Here is a 13,784-nt window from a genome sequence, read left to right on the forward strand (position 1 = left end):
TTATATTTATATTTTATTTTATTAGAAAATAGTTAGTCGTTCTTTCCTTTGTATTATTATTAACATGCTTTTTGTTATTTTTCATATTTTAACTTGCACAATTTTTTTTTTAAATAAAGAATTTTATGAAAGATTACGCACCTAACAAGTATATTTTTTGTTAAATAAATCATATTGAAGAATTATATCTAAAAGGGTCTAAGTTCAGTAGTTCCTTATATAAAATAAGCATTCCTACTTTTAAAAAAACGAGGAGGAAAGATTATTTACTTTTCATTTGATGATCCAAGCAGAAAATTAAGTGAGCATTTTTTTTTTCAAAATATTAAACATATTCTTTTCACCCTAACAAAATAATACGAAAATAGTATCTTATAAATTGAAACAATTATCATAAATGTTTTAAAGCTTTTACCAAAGTATTGATCATATTTCTTCTTTTTTAGTATGTGCTAATTTATAAAAGAAATTGTCTTAAAAATATTTGTTATGATCGCGCGAAGCGCGAACATGTTAACTAGTTGTACATATATGTGAAGTGGTAATGAAGGACTTTAACGTTTTAATCGAAGAATATGATCGTTCAAATGATATTTTTGTTTTTAGAAAGTAATTTGAGTTCAATTAATTTTGAAACGGTGGTTAAAGTTTGTTTGACAGTTAATTGTGTTATATTTTGAGTTGGATTCAGTTATTATCTCTAATCATATCAGACATAGCAATACAAGCAACAACAAATCTTTGTATAGATCATATTCTTCGATTGAAATACATTAAAATTAAAGTTGGCCTAAACTGAACAATTGTAAACTTCTACTAAAAATCTAATAGAACTTACGTGTAAAACATCAAAACTTTCTTTATACCAATAGTTAGCTACTCGAACATCTACGTACCCCGAAATAAGCAGCAGGTACAACATCTGCAAGCCTATTCGTTAAAAAGTTTTACTAACTTATAGCTTGCAATCTCTAGCACAAGGGTCCATGTCTATATATTGAAAACCTGCTCTCTCAAAGTACCAATCCGCAACAGCTTCATTGATTGTCTGCATATATAGATAAATGTTACAAGAATTTAAAATTTGTTATGATCAGATCATCAAAACTAAGAACGATAAGCACATGATAAAATTCAAAAACAGATTAAGAAAGTGTATGTTCAAACTTTATATGGATAATGCAAATGAAACATTACCTTATTAAGTAACCTTGGAGAGCTAGCACTAAACCAATATGTTAGTGAAAGAATTCCACCATGAGAATAGCAAGATGTGAGGAAGTAACCTCTCGTAAAACAAGGGGGTAGTCCCTCGAATTTCTTCAAAAACTCCACACCAAATGCTATGTTTAAAAAAAATTACAAGAATTAAATTAGGAGAAGAAGAGTCATTATACATGTGTAATTGAAAGGTATTCATTAATTAGTTTATCACGGGAGAAAATGCTAATTACCTTGAATAATTATACGCTGGCTAAATGTGCAGCCACTTATGTTACTCTTGCAATCCTTCCAGGTATGTTGAGGATCGAGTTTTTCAGGAATCAAAATGTTTTTAATCTGAAATTAGAGTGTTGGATACAAAATGATTTCTTTCAATTTATAGAAGCTATAGAAAGAAAGGAACAGAATTATAAAAAAAACCAAAGAGAAATTAGCATTTGTCTTCCGACCTGCCATGTATCATAGATTGAATTGATTATGAAGAGTGGAGTCTGAATGTATGGAACAACATTCTCAGGAAAAAAACACTGCATCATATATCATTGAGGAAAACTAGTGTTATAACATATAATTAAAGAAATTATTTGTGTATCCAAAAGCTTAAACTCTTACTAGACTTGGTTCCATCACAGAAGTACAAGCTGACGGCAAATTCTTAGCTGATCCCTGAGAACGAGAGAGAGAGAGAGATTTAGAGGGAAAAAAAGATATTATAGCAAAGCACTTGCATATACAAATTACTAAACAAAAAAAAAAAAAGATCTATGAGACTCACATGTAGGTTAACAATTTTTCGATACATCTCTTGAATATCTGAAGTACCAGAGATTGTCTTCCTGCATAAATCATGAAACATGGCAAGATGAATTTTACACTAATAATTAAGTTAGTTAACAGAAGGTATATAATTACGCAAAAAAAAGAGCTGACCCATTGATGAAGAAGCCCGCATCTGCAACACACTTTACTTTGACATTCTCTGGCAGGAGGGATTTGAAATTGTCACAGTTCAAAATTGTTGCCAACCCTCCTGCTGAAGTTCCACATAGAATTGCCTGGCATTACATTATTCAGGATTTTGCCCAGTAGAATTATAAGGTAGTGTATGTGTATTTATGAATATGAAAGAGTGAATTCTTACATTTTCAGCATTATTCATTCCTTTGCTCCATAGATCTTTCATAATAGCCTTAAATATTCTTGCCCCTCTAAAAAACAGCTTGTTCTCCTAATGTAGATTTTTGACCAAATTAATCACAAGTGATCATAGTATTAATTATCAATATATATGAGAAACATATGTACTCCGTATTTACTAGTAATAATTCTTACGGGGTCAACTTGTTCAACATCACCAGTGAAAGATGAACCGTCACAATACTTCACCCTCACTCTATTCCAATTGTAAAACTCTACCAATTCCAACATTGTTTCAGTTAGAAGATAGATCTCAAGTGAGTTAAAAAGTTAAGAAAAAAGAACGTATAGCAAGATAATATATAGTACGTATGAAATGAAATCACGTGGATTTTGTTTGGAACTATTATGAAGTAATGCAGCGAAAAAACCTTGTTGTTTCATCTGCTTGGTAGAACCTAAGGCCTTAGTTGAACGATCAAGGCAATCTGGGATACTGTCGCACCAGCCACCTCCCTATAAATATGAAATAATTTTTCCCAAGTTAAATTTGGTGACTTAATTTGTTATGTTAAATTTATGAAAATTAAATCTAAGAAGAATATTAATTTAGTAACGAACATCCAAGTAGATAATCCAGCTGCTAACTCCACTACCATGTCCTCTATCCAGATGATATGCTGGTGGACTTCCATCTAGGCATACTGTTGACAATGACAAAGTCAGAAATTTCGTTAAGAGTTTTCAAAGATACTTTCAAGCAACATTTGACTTATATATGTATACATTGCATCATTTTATGACTAAAGGTCTTCAACTGACCAATCTTCAACATACACAGTTATGTCCCTTGACCAACTCATAAACAAAACAAGTGAATGCGAATTTCTTTGAGGAATTATGAATATATTTATGTATAGCTAGCTAACCATCACCTGCGCCTTGGGCAGTTGCGCTTTGGAGTATAGTGATATTGATGTATAGATCATCTTCGGCGCCTAGAACACTTGTACTACACAATATTGCTAGCAAGGCCAAGAGAAATGTTAATGTCATGATCCTCTTGAATGACATGTTGTTCTTCTTAAAGGAGGTTTTAGAGGGAAAAATGGATAATGCTTATATTATGAGTATAGAAGTAGAGGTGAATGAGCTGGAATGAATTCACCTTTATTTATAACCAAATTTCCTTCACTTAAATTCACTGCTTAATTATTTGTTTATTATGCTTAAAAAGGTGTGATACATCCAAAAAGAACAGTAGTAAATTTGAGGTGTTAATCGAGGTGTGCTGATAATGGTGAAAGGTGACAGATATTCAATTAACAGTTGATTATGACTCATACTGACTTTGCATGACATGTGATATATCCTCTTTAGGCATTCATTTATTGTGAAAAGAAGAATTACCTCTGCATGTGATATGCTTTAGATGAAATTTCAAAAAAAGTTATGTATGATGATTGATGATTTATATTATATATACTGAATATAAGCTTCAATGTGTGATTAATTTAAAAAGAATGATGAAAAATGTAATATCTAGTTTCACATAATATATACTAGTAATAATAATACCTACAACGTCGAGTTATCGATTAATTTACTGAGAAAATTCTTATATATATATATACACTAAAATAAGATCCATAATTATCAAACATAGCAGAGTTTTCTGTTTACCAAACATAGTTATGGGTTTCCCCCCTACAGCATATGCAAACCATCCTTCGAATGTTGCTTACGATTTCATGTTTAAATATGGTATGAAATATGTATATAACTATATAATTTATGTATAAGTTAAGTTTCTGGAAAAAAAAAGAAGGGAATTTTTGTTTATAGACTATGTATATTATGATTAAAATAAAGTAAACATACATTGTATAAAATTTAATAAAGTACAAATTTTGATAATGTATGTATAAAATTATATCAAGGCAAAATACATAAACATGATGCTTTATTAAATTTTATATAATGTATGTTTACTTTATTTTGGGGTAGCTTATATGGTTTAGCTTGGGACTTTCATAATAGAACTCTCAAGTTCAAACTCTTGCATGCGAGAAGGGTTTACTTCATCGATCGAAGAAGCGATGTTTACGCGTAACACTCAATGATAGCAATTGTGGGTTACTTTGTTGTAAAAAAAAAAAGGGTAACAATTCCTTATTGTTAAATCGTTTAGTACATGCATATCCCATCGCAATTCTTCAAAAAAGGGTCATCCTATGTATGCTACTACATTAGATATTGATGTTTTTTGGCAATGACATTATGAATTGCTTATCCCTTTATAAGGACCACTCTATGCGGTATTAATACACAAATAACTTTTTTTTTTATCATAAAAATAATAATTTTAGAAGAAACTCATAGTATACAACCACAAAAAATATCTACTTGTACTTTTAAAGGAAAAATGGAATTTCAACCTCTCCATATTGTCATTAAAAAATTTCACATCATTGATTATTTCCTTCCATTAGAAGGCGATAGGGATATGCTACATAACATGTGATGTATGATCTAAACTGCACAATTCAATATCTATTTAGGCATTTGCTTATTGAGATTGAAGAATTATCTGAACATAACATATGCTACTTTTTAAAATGAAAATTACCATGATATTCTTTTTGTAATTGCAGCGAAAATTAACTATCTTTACTTCTTTTATCTTCAACATTTATTTGGCTGTAAAAATTAAATTTAATTGTAACAGATACGTACGTGTAGCTAGAGATAAGTTTTATATTATAAACATAGTTTAAATATGTCATATCAAGTTAATTACTATATCATGTCACGATTCAGAATCTACAAATCGTAAGGACATTTAATACCTTATATAGCAATAATTTAACTTTTCACCTACATAGCAATAGTTTTTTTACAAAAACAAAATAAATAATAAATAAATAAATAAATAAATCGGTATAAATAATACAACAATACACATTCCTATATTAAATAAGATTTCATTCCTTATTTTTCTCTTATTTTGATTTCTCTTCCACAAATCTCTCAATGATTAATCCCTCAATATTTTTATTTCCTTATTTTTCTCCACTTTTTTAACCTTCTTCTTAAAATACTAAGCAAACTGATTCTCTTTTTCTCTCCACCCTTTTTTTTCTAAACTCTCTCTTCACTCGTCTCTTTCTCCCTTTTTTTTCTTTTTACCTCATTTTATTTTCTGAAAAATTTCTTTGTTTTTCTTTAGTTCTCGCCCTTCAATTTTTTGTTTAAATCCTTTTTTACACCAATGTAGTTGGAACATATAACCAATAATAAATTTATCATCACTGTATGGATTTATTTAGTTTAATTTATTTGGTTATAATTTGATATAATTCATTCATTATGGTAAAATTGAACTAGATTTATTTGAACTTGACACCAAAGTTAAATCATATTGTACACCATGTAAATTAATTTAATGATACTAAAAAATTGGTACATACTTGATTAGATTATGGTATTACGTATTATAGGGTTGTAACTTGTAACATAACTAAAATCAACTTTACCATCAATTATAAATCAATATCTTTTATAATTCTAAACCAACATATCACCAAAAAATTAGTCATACCATACATCAAAGTATATTTACTATAACATATTGCAACTTTAAATCAACAAATTACCATTATTTTTTAACCAACAAATCCACCAATTATTTTTAGTTGTTATAGTTATTAAAAATTTGAACTTGACACAAAGGTTACACCACATTGTACACCATGTAAATTAATTTGATGATTCTAAAAAGTTGGTATATACTTGATTAGATTATGGTGTTATGTATTGTAGGGTTGAAACACATAACTAAAATCAACCTTACCATCAATTATAAATCAATTTCTTTTATTGTTCTAAATCGATATATCGCCAAAAAAATTAGTCACACCATCCATCAAATTGAAATCAACAAATTATCAATATTTTAACTATACCATCCATCAAAATATATACACTAAAACATATTACGGTTAAATCATCAATTATTGTACCACATCAGCTACCAAAGTACATTCCTTAATACATATCACTATTTAAAATAACATATCATCAATAATTATACCAAATCGACCACCATCCATCAAATTGAAATCAACAAATTACCAATAATTTAACTATACCCATCCATCAAAATATATACACTAAAACATATTACGGTTAATAACCAACAAATTACCAATATTTTAACTATACCATCCATCAAAATATATACACAAAATTATATTACGGTTAATAATCAACAAATCACCAATTATTATACCGGATCAGCTACCAAAATATATTCCTTAATACATATCACTATTTAAAATAACATATCATCAATAATTGTACCAAATTGGCCATCAAAGTGTACACAAAAAAAATGTGTTTAATTTGTTTTCCGATAATTTATGGACCACATGATACAAATCATATTCACTATGATAATGCGAATCTTCTTCAAATTAACAGTTGTAATTTTTGATTTTGAACAAACAATCGGGCTATTGACATCGATTTAAGCCTTCATCAAACGAGGACTCTTTCCGGGAGCATTACTAAAAGCAACTTTCTTACTCATAATCGATTAATTCAAGAAGTAAGAAAAAATTGTGTTGTAAGAGATGATTGAAAGGAAATAAAGAGAAATATTTTCAAGGAGTTTCAAAACTTTTTTGAAAAAGATGGAAAAAAAGTGTGCAGCAATGCGTTTACCAAGGAAAAAAAGAGTGCATCAATGGTATTTCTTCTGTGTAAGGTTAACAGGAAAGAGAAAGTAAGATATTTATTAAAAAAAATGTATCCAAATATAATTGTGATTGAGATTCTAAAAATTAATTAAAATAAAAGATAAAATATGACTCCCAAAAATTTAGTCCACTAACCAATAAAATAGGACATAAAATCGTGTAGATTTTTAATTTATAATAAAATGTCATATTTGTAATTAAATTGTTAATGTTGTAAATAAAAAGACTAAAATAATATTAGGTAAATTAAGGTCTTAAATAGTATATTCTTGTAGTTTTTCCATACCTAAACTAGTAAGTGAACCTAATTCTCTTTTAATCTATTATTAACAATTAAGTGAAATTTAAACGTGTAAAAGACATGAAAGTCATAAATAAAGTTTGATAACCATAAAAGCGTGGAAATAAAGGAACTATATTCCCATAACTTGGGGTCGCAATTCGCAAATACAAAAGCCTCTAACACTATACAAATTTGAAATATACTCCATACAACTATCTAGAATAATGAAGACCTAAAAAATGATAAAGAGAAGTCTAATATTGCAAATTAGCCAAACAACCAGCCCGGATTTCAAACTCCACTAGCGCATACAGGTGAGAACCTGCACCAAAAAAGAGTGAAACAAGTGTATAAACATACAAAAATAATGTGTCCTAGTAATTATAACATCATCAAAATAGTGAAGAGATTCGACAGGTATACCATTTACAATAATCAATTAGCATAAAAAAGGCAAAATTACTCATGTATTAACAAATAAGGTCACCATAAATTAAATATATAAAGACGGATAATGCAATCCATCAAGTCAAATGAGAATGAATGAAATGTAATATAATAACTATATATGCTATCGATATGCACATGTAGTCTAATAATGAATTGGGGTGTTCAAGAGACATAGCCATGAAAGACTAAATTATCCCATGTTATATGGAACTATTTAAATTATATATCCCAACATGACCACCTTATGCAAATATCTTATTTCTATATATAAAAAAAATATCTTTAAAAAGAAACTCATGCAAGATGACACATCAGCTACTTTGTATCATCGTTCAAGATTTTATTTCTTGAGTAATAATTATGACCCTTCCATTAATAGATGATTAGAACTCATAAATTGACTTTACATGACATGTGAATTGTGATATGTACGTACTCTTTAGGTATTCATTTATTGCCTAGTGAAGAATTAACTTTGACAACATGTGATATGCTTTAGATGAGTATTTTTTTTAAAACTATGTATGATGATTTATACTATTAAATAGAAAATTTTGGGTTTTTAAAAGCTTCAAATGCGTGATTAAGTTAAAAAAAAAAGATCGAAAAATATAATATCTAGTCCTATATTCTCTCTTATATAAGAGGCTAGGAAACAATTTTTTGGATGACATGTCTGCTTGAGCTATGTGCTTTCAAGCCAGAGGAGGAAATTTATTTATTTTGCTTTCTTTGTTAATCCGTTATGTATTAAAAAAATAATGCTAAAAGTATTAAAATTACAATAATTAACAATTTAAAATATTATATTGTGTGTTTAAAAAATACGAAAAAATATTACAAATTACAATAATTAACAATTTAAAATATTTTAAAATGTGTTTAAAAAATACGAAAAAATATTACAAATTACAATAATTAACAATTTAAAATATTTTAAAATCTAATAAAAAGCTACAAACACATAATTTTTTATGGTACACAATATATTTAATAATTACGTGAAAATCACAATAATAATGTAAGAATGTATTCTTCTAACTATTTAAGCTTATTTTCCAAGCATTAGATCTTTTTATCGTAGATGGTCACATCCAATATCATGAGATGATTAAGAACTACAACAAAGATGAAATAAATTTTGTTCTTTATATTCAATATTCAATAAGTATTGCGAAAAAAGGGACAGCAAGAAGGGTAAAAAATTCAAGAAAAGAAAGAAGGGTAAAAACATCTTTAGAAGGAATGCACAGTGCTCAGCCAAAAACCATATTTAATTGTATTCTATAGGGGGGAAAAATATAATTTTATCAATAGACTTTCTCAAATTGTCTGAGCTTGATTGATAAATATCCTTTTTTTTTTTGGCCAAAAACCCCTTTTTTTTCTTTTCAAATGATGTTTTGAAAATAGAGTTTTTTAAATTAAAGTGACTTTTCGAAAATGGATTATTTTATTTCAGAGTCGTCACTTAAAATTGAGTTTTTGTGTTCCAAGTCACCTTATTTGAACTCTCATTCAAAAGGAAGTGCACGGTCGCTTTATTGACTTTTATATGACTTAAATTAAATTTTGGATATATTATATTTATGAACTTTTATAAAAATGCTTATTATCCATATTCTTTGATTTATTATAAACTGCTTAAATTTTTCATGTTTTATGCGCTTTTCAATTTTGCCACGATTTATTTATTTATTTATATGTCATGTCTAAAATTTGTGTAATGCTCTTCAAATAGTAAAACATTATTATTATTATTATTATTATTATTATTGTTCTATCATGTTCCTAGCAATTCAATTTAATTAATTATAAAAAATTACTTAAAATCTGAATTCTTTTTATAAAGGCGAAGAACTTTAAATTATTTTTTGTTCAAAGTAAATCGTTGTGACCCACTAAAGGTATAATTCAATAACCGAATATTTATATAGATCAATATAAAATCGTCAATTTAATACCCTAAAAATAATCACCACTCAAACGAAATGCAGAGAAAATTGTAAACTTTTATATGTTTTATTTTTATTTTATGTTTTTCTGAAAAATAAGAGTGAATACAATATTAATAAGAAACACAAAATGAAAAATAGACAATTAAAAATATACATTTTCCTACATAAGTTTTGCACATGTTGTATTAGTATAAACATGTCAGGAATTATGGGCACCTAAAATCTTTTATTTTTCTTTATTTTTTTATTTTTCTTTATTTGAGTCATTAAAATGAAAAGAAACACCTACTAATTAAAATCAATATTTTACATAATAAATATATCTCATCAATTATTCTCATCATTTCAGTTTGTTAAACCATAAATACATGTATCATCATAAGAGAGTTAAAATATAAAAATAAGAATAGACGTAGACCATAGTTTTACTTAAACATAAAATAAACTATGTTTAAACATAAAATAAACTAAGGTTTGTTATAACAATTTTGCACTAAGTCTAATGATATAAAAGATCAAAACATAAAGTTGATATGAAAGATTTGAATATACTTGATATTCTAACATCAATGAATATTAATGGTTTAAATGCATATGAAATTTGACAACTTCAATATATTGCAACCAATGCTTGTATAATCATGACACTAAACTATACAAAAAAGGATTAAGTATTACCTCTTGTGAAAATTAATTCACAAAGAAAAGATTATAATCAGAAATCACGAACTCGGAAACCTGAACTCCACTTTTATTTTTCTTTTTACTTTTCTTTCTGTATACGTATGTAGTAGTGTTGTATATAGTCTGAGGGTTTTGGTGTTGTATTGCTAAACGTGTGTTTTTCTGTCTGTCCCCCCAAAAAATAAACTAATGTGAGGTGTTATAAGGAGTTGAGTGGAGGGTGTGTACGTGTGTGAGTAAGACTAAGTGGGGTTGAGGAGAAAATGTTTGTGCAGGTCGTGTGTGTGCGCATGAATGAGGGAATTTGCAAGGATAAATTGAGGAATTTGGTGGGACGTGCAGGTGAGTGTTTGGGTAGTTAAGGTTACTTTATAATATAATATAATGATAAGAATATTATTTAAATATTTTTTGAACTAGCAAAAAAGGTTAAGCATCTAATAGTAATAAATTATAATTAAGAAATACTGGCTTATTTATTAAAATTTTAATTACAAGAAACATGTATTTTTTTTAATAAATTTTTTTTTCTTTAAAATAAAACTTACACTAAAATGTAACTCCATTTATTTTGTAATTTTCAAATCTATTATAATAAATTGTAACACCCCGTAACTAGAAAGAACTAAAAAGGAATTTAAAAAGAGGAAATAGTCATTTTTGGAAGGTATAAAGAAAATCTGGAAATTGTCAAGTGTGTTAAAGTTGAGTTTTTGGTCAACTTCAAACGACCATAACTTCTAGCTCAAGATGAGTTAGGTGTGTTTTCAGATATCGTAGGAAATATCTTGGAATAATCTTTCCAACGCCGCCGAATTTGGGCGATTCCGAATTCGTATGAGCGAGATATGCCCATTCGAAGTTGGGTTGTTCAAATAAGAAATGTCCAGTGTGAATTTTAGAAAGGTAGTTTGGTCTTTTCCTTACCCTTTTATTTTAATTCGTTTTCGGTAATTACTTAGGGGTCTAAACTGAACTTGGTCAGTTTACGCTTTTTACGATATTGAGTTAGGGTTTTAGAAAAGAGAAAGGAGGAGAAGGAGCAAGAATCGTCAAGTTCTTCAAGAATCGCTTGGGGTGATCCATACGAGGTATATGAGTTCACATGCACAACATTGAGTTCGTTCACCCACGCGCCAAACATGTTTAATTCAGCATGAATTCGTCCTAAAAGTTGAAAGTTTGAATGTTCTTGATGTGTGTTCTTGAATTTACTTTCGTTCTTGAATTTGGGATGAGATTGAGGAGTTCTTGAGAGATTAAGGTCGATTTTAGAGTTGTGTTTGATTAGATTCTTGTGTACATATGTTGGGTATCGGAATCTAAAGAGAATTGGAGAAAAAGAATCGAATTTAGGCGAATTGGGGCTGAAAAACGAAAAAGGAACAAGTCGGGCAAATTCGGGTTGCGGACCTGTTCCTCAGATTTGGAAAATCCTCCCTCGCATCGCGGAGCGGTCACGGATTGTTCTGCCTCAAATTTTCGCGACCAAAACTTAAATATACCTCCGCGTCACGGACCAGCTTTCATACAATGATTTCTTGATCTTTTCTTGTGTTTAACTATCTAAAAACACTCCTAAACATCATGAAATCTTTCCTATCACAAATCTCAATCCTTGAATCCATAATTCAATTCAAGGATCAGTTAAAAGTCAAGTCAAGAGAAGTTAAGAGCCAAGTCAAGAGAAGTTCATAGAGTCTTCCAAAAGTCTTTTACAAATGATTTAACTTTGTTTTAAGACTTGAGTTTTGAGTTGAGTAAAGAGTAAAGTTGAAGTTCATTTCTTCAAAGTATATGGGGACTATGAGCCTTTGAGCTAGTTTTCAGAAAAGAGTAAGTGTTTTCACAATTAAACAAGAGAGGAAACTTTGATTTCCAAGATAGCCTTTGAGCTAAGTTTTTGAGCAATTATCTCAAATCACAGAAAGAAGTATGTTTTTAAACATAAGAGCTAGTATCATATTTTGGGAGTTGTATTGAGCACCGATATAGGGGAGAGTTTATACAACTCACAGCTCCCATAAACCATGTAGCCATAATGGGTAGAAAATGGTCATACTTTTTAAATTATTCCTTTAGTGCTTTTTAGCATAGACTAGTGAATCCACTTAGTAGTTCAGGTTCTATACCCCCGGCAAGGTATAGGACGGTTCTTGGCCGCGTGAGGTAAAACGTTATATCATCACTATTGCTCTTAAGTGATGGTTGTTAGTTAGAGAAACTCCCACAACAGTATTTTGTGTTTTTATATACATCAGAAATATTTGTATTTTCATAGTAATTGTATTATTATATACACAGTTTATTGTATTTTTACATACATTTAAGAGTTATATGTATCTTTGCATACACAGAGAGTTGACATCATGTTTTAAACAACTTTTCTTTATATTGCACTTGTTTTAAACTGCTTTATATTGAAATGAGTTCAATTATGTTGAGTTGAGTTGAGCCAGGTAAGTTCTTCAGTTCACTTCAACATTAAGTTATGTTTAACATTCCAACTAGCATACTCATATCTACGTTTAATGTCACTACTAAAAAACTGCCAAAAAGAGACGGAAAAAAGCGACGGATTGCATCGCTTTTTTGGCCAAAAGCGACGGAAAAGCGACGCAGTCAATCTCGTCGCTTTTTGGCTCAAAGCTTTTCCAAAAGGCAGTCCGTCACTTTTGTTCTTTTTTTGAAGAATGCAACGCCGTTCGTGGCTTTTTATTTTTTATATTTTTTAATTTTAAAAAAGAGACGAAGTCCGTCGCTTTAATTAATTTTTATTTTTTTAGAATCTTGAAAAGTGACGGACAATGAGACGCCGTCCGTCGCTTTTTGGAAATAAATTTTTGAAAAATTCAAAAAAGCGACAAACTAAAGGACCCTATCCGTCGCTTTTCTGGGTTTTAAAACAAAAAAAAAAAAAAAGCAACGGACTAAGAACCCTGTCCGTCGCTTTTTCTGCAATTTCTTTGGCAGTAGTTTCTGCTGCCCACCTGCAAAAGCAATTCAACTCAATTCAATTCAATTCAGCCCCAATCAAACACAAAACATTATAAAGAAGCTGCACAAAATATAAAACAACAAACTTAAATTAACATTCAAAAATATCTAAATCACAATATAAAGACTTATAAAGTCTTTCAAAATTCGTTTCAAAATTACAAATAGGTAATGAAGACTACATTTTATCAAGATTTCTAAAGTTCAACCTAATAATTAGTTCATAAATTCTATAAATCAAGATTTCTAAAGTTCACAACCTAAAGTTCTAAAATCCTAAAATAATTCAAG

General features: G+C 28.9%; 1 protein-coding gene across 1 annotated transcript; it reads right to left on the reverse strand.

Annotated features, from left to right (window-relative positions):
• Positions 1-896: 896 nt before the first annotated feature.
• LOC102600035 (pectin acetylesterase 8-like) lies at positions 897-3,417 on the reverse strand (the record flags this gene model as incomplete). The annotated part of the gene is made up of 13 exons (XM_006367664.1): positions 3,297-3,417; positions 2,983-3,065; positions 2,748-2,877; positions 2,557-2,636; positions 2,366-2,452; positions 2,155-2,279; positions 2,000-2,060; positions 1,837-1,890; positions 1,674-1,751; positions 1,455-1,560; positions 1,198-1,343; positions 1,023-1,048; positions 897-930 (listed from the first exon to the last, which is right to left on the reverse strand). Coding segments are annotated over exons 1-13 (1,131 nt in total), but the record flags the coding sequence as incomplete, so codon positions are not given.
• Positions 3,418-13,784: the final 10,367 nt, after the last annotated feature.

The sequence above is a fragment of the Solanum tuberosum genome, unplaced genomic scaffold, assembly GCF_000226075.1.
Source record: "Solanum tuberosum cultivar DM 1-3 516 R44 unplaced genomic scaffold, SolTub_3.0 scf00847, whole genome shotgun sequence".
Taxonomy (NCBI): Eukaryota; Viridiplantae; Streptophyta; class Magnoliopsida; order Solanales; family Solanaceae; genus Solanum; species Solanum tuberosum.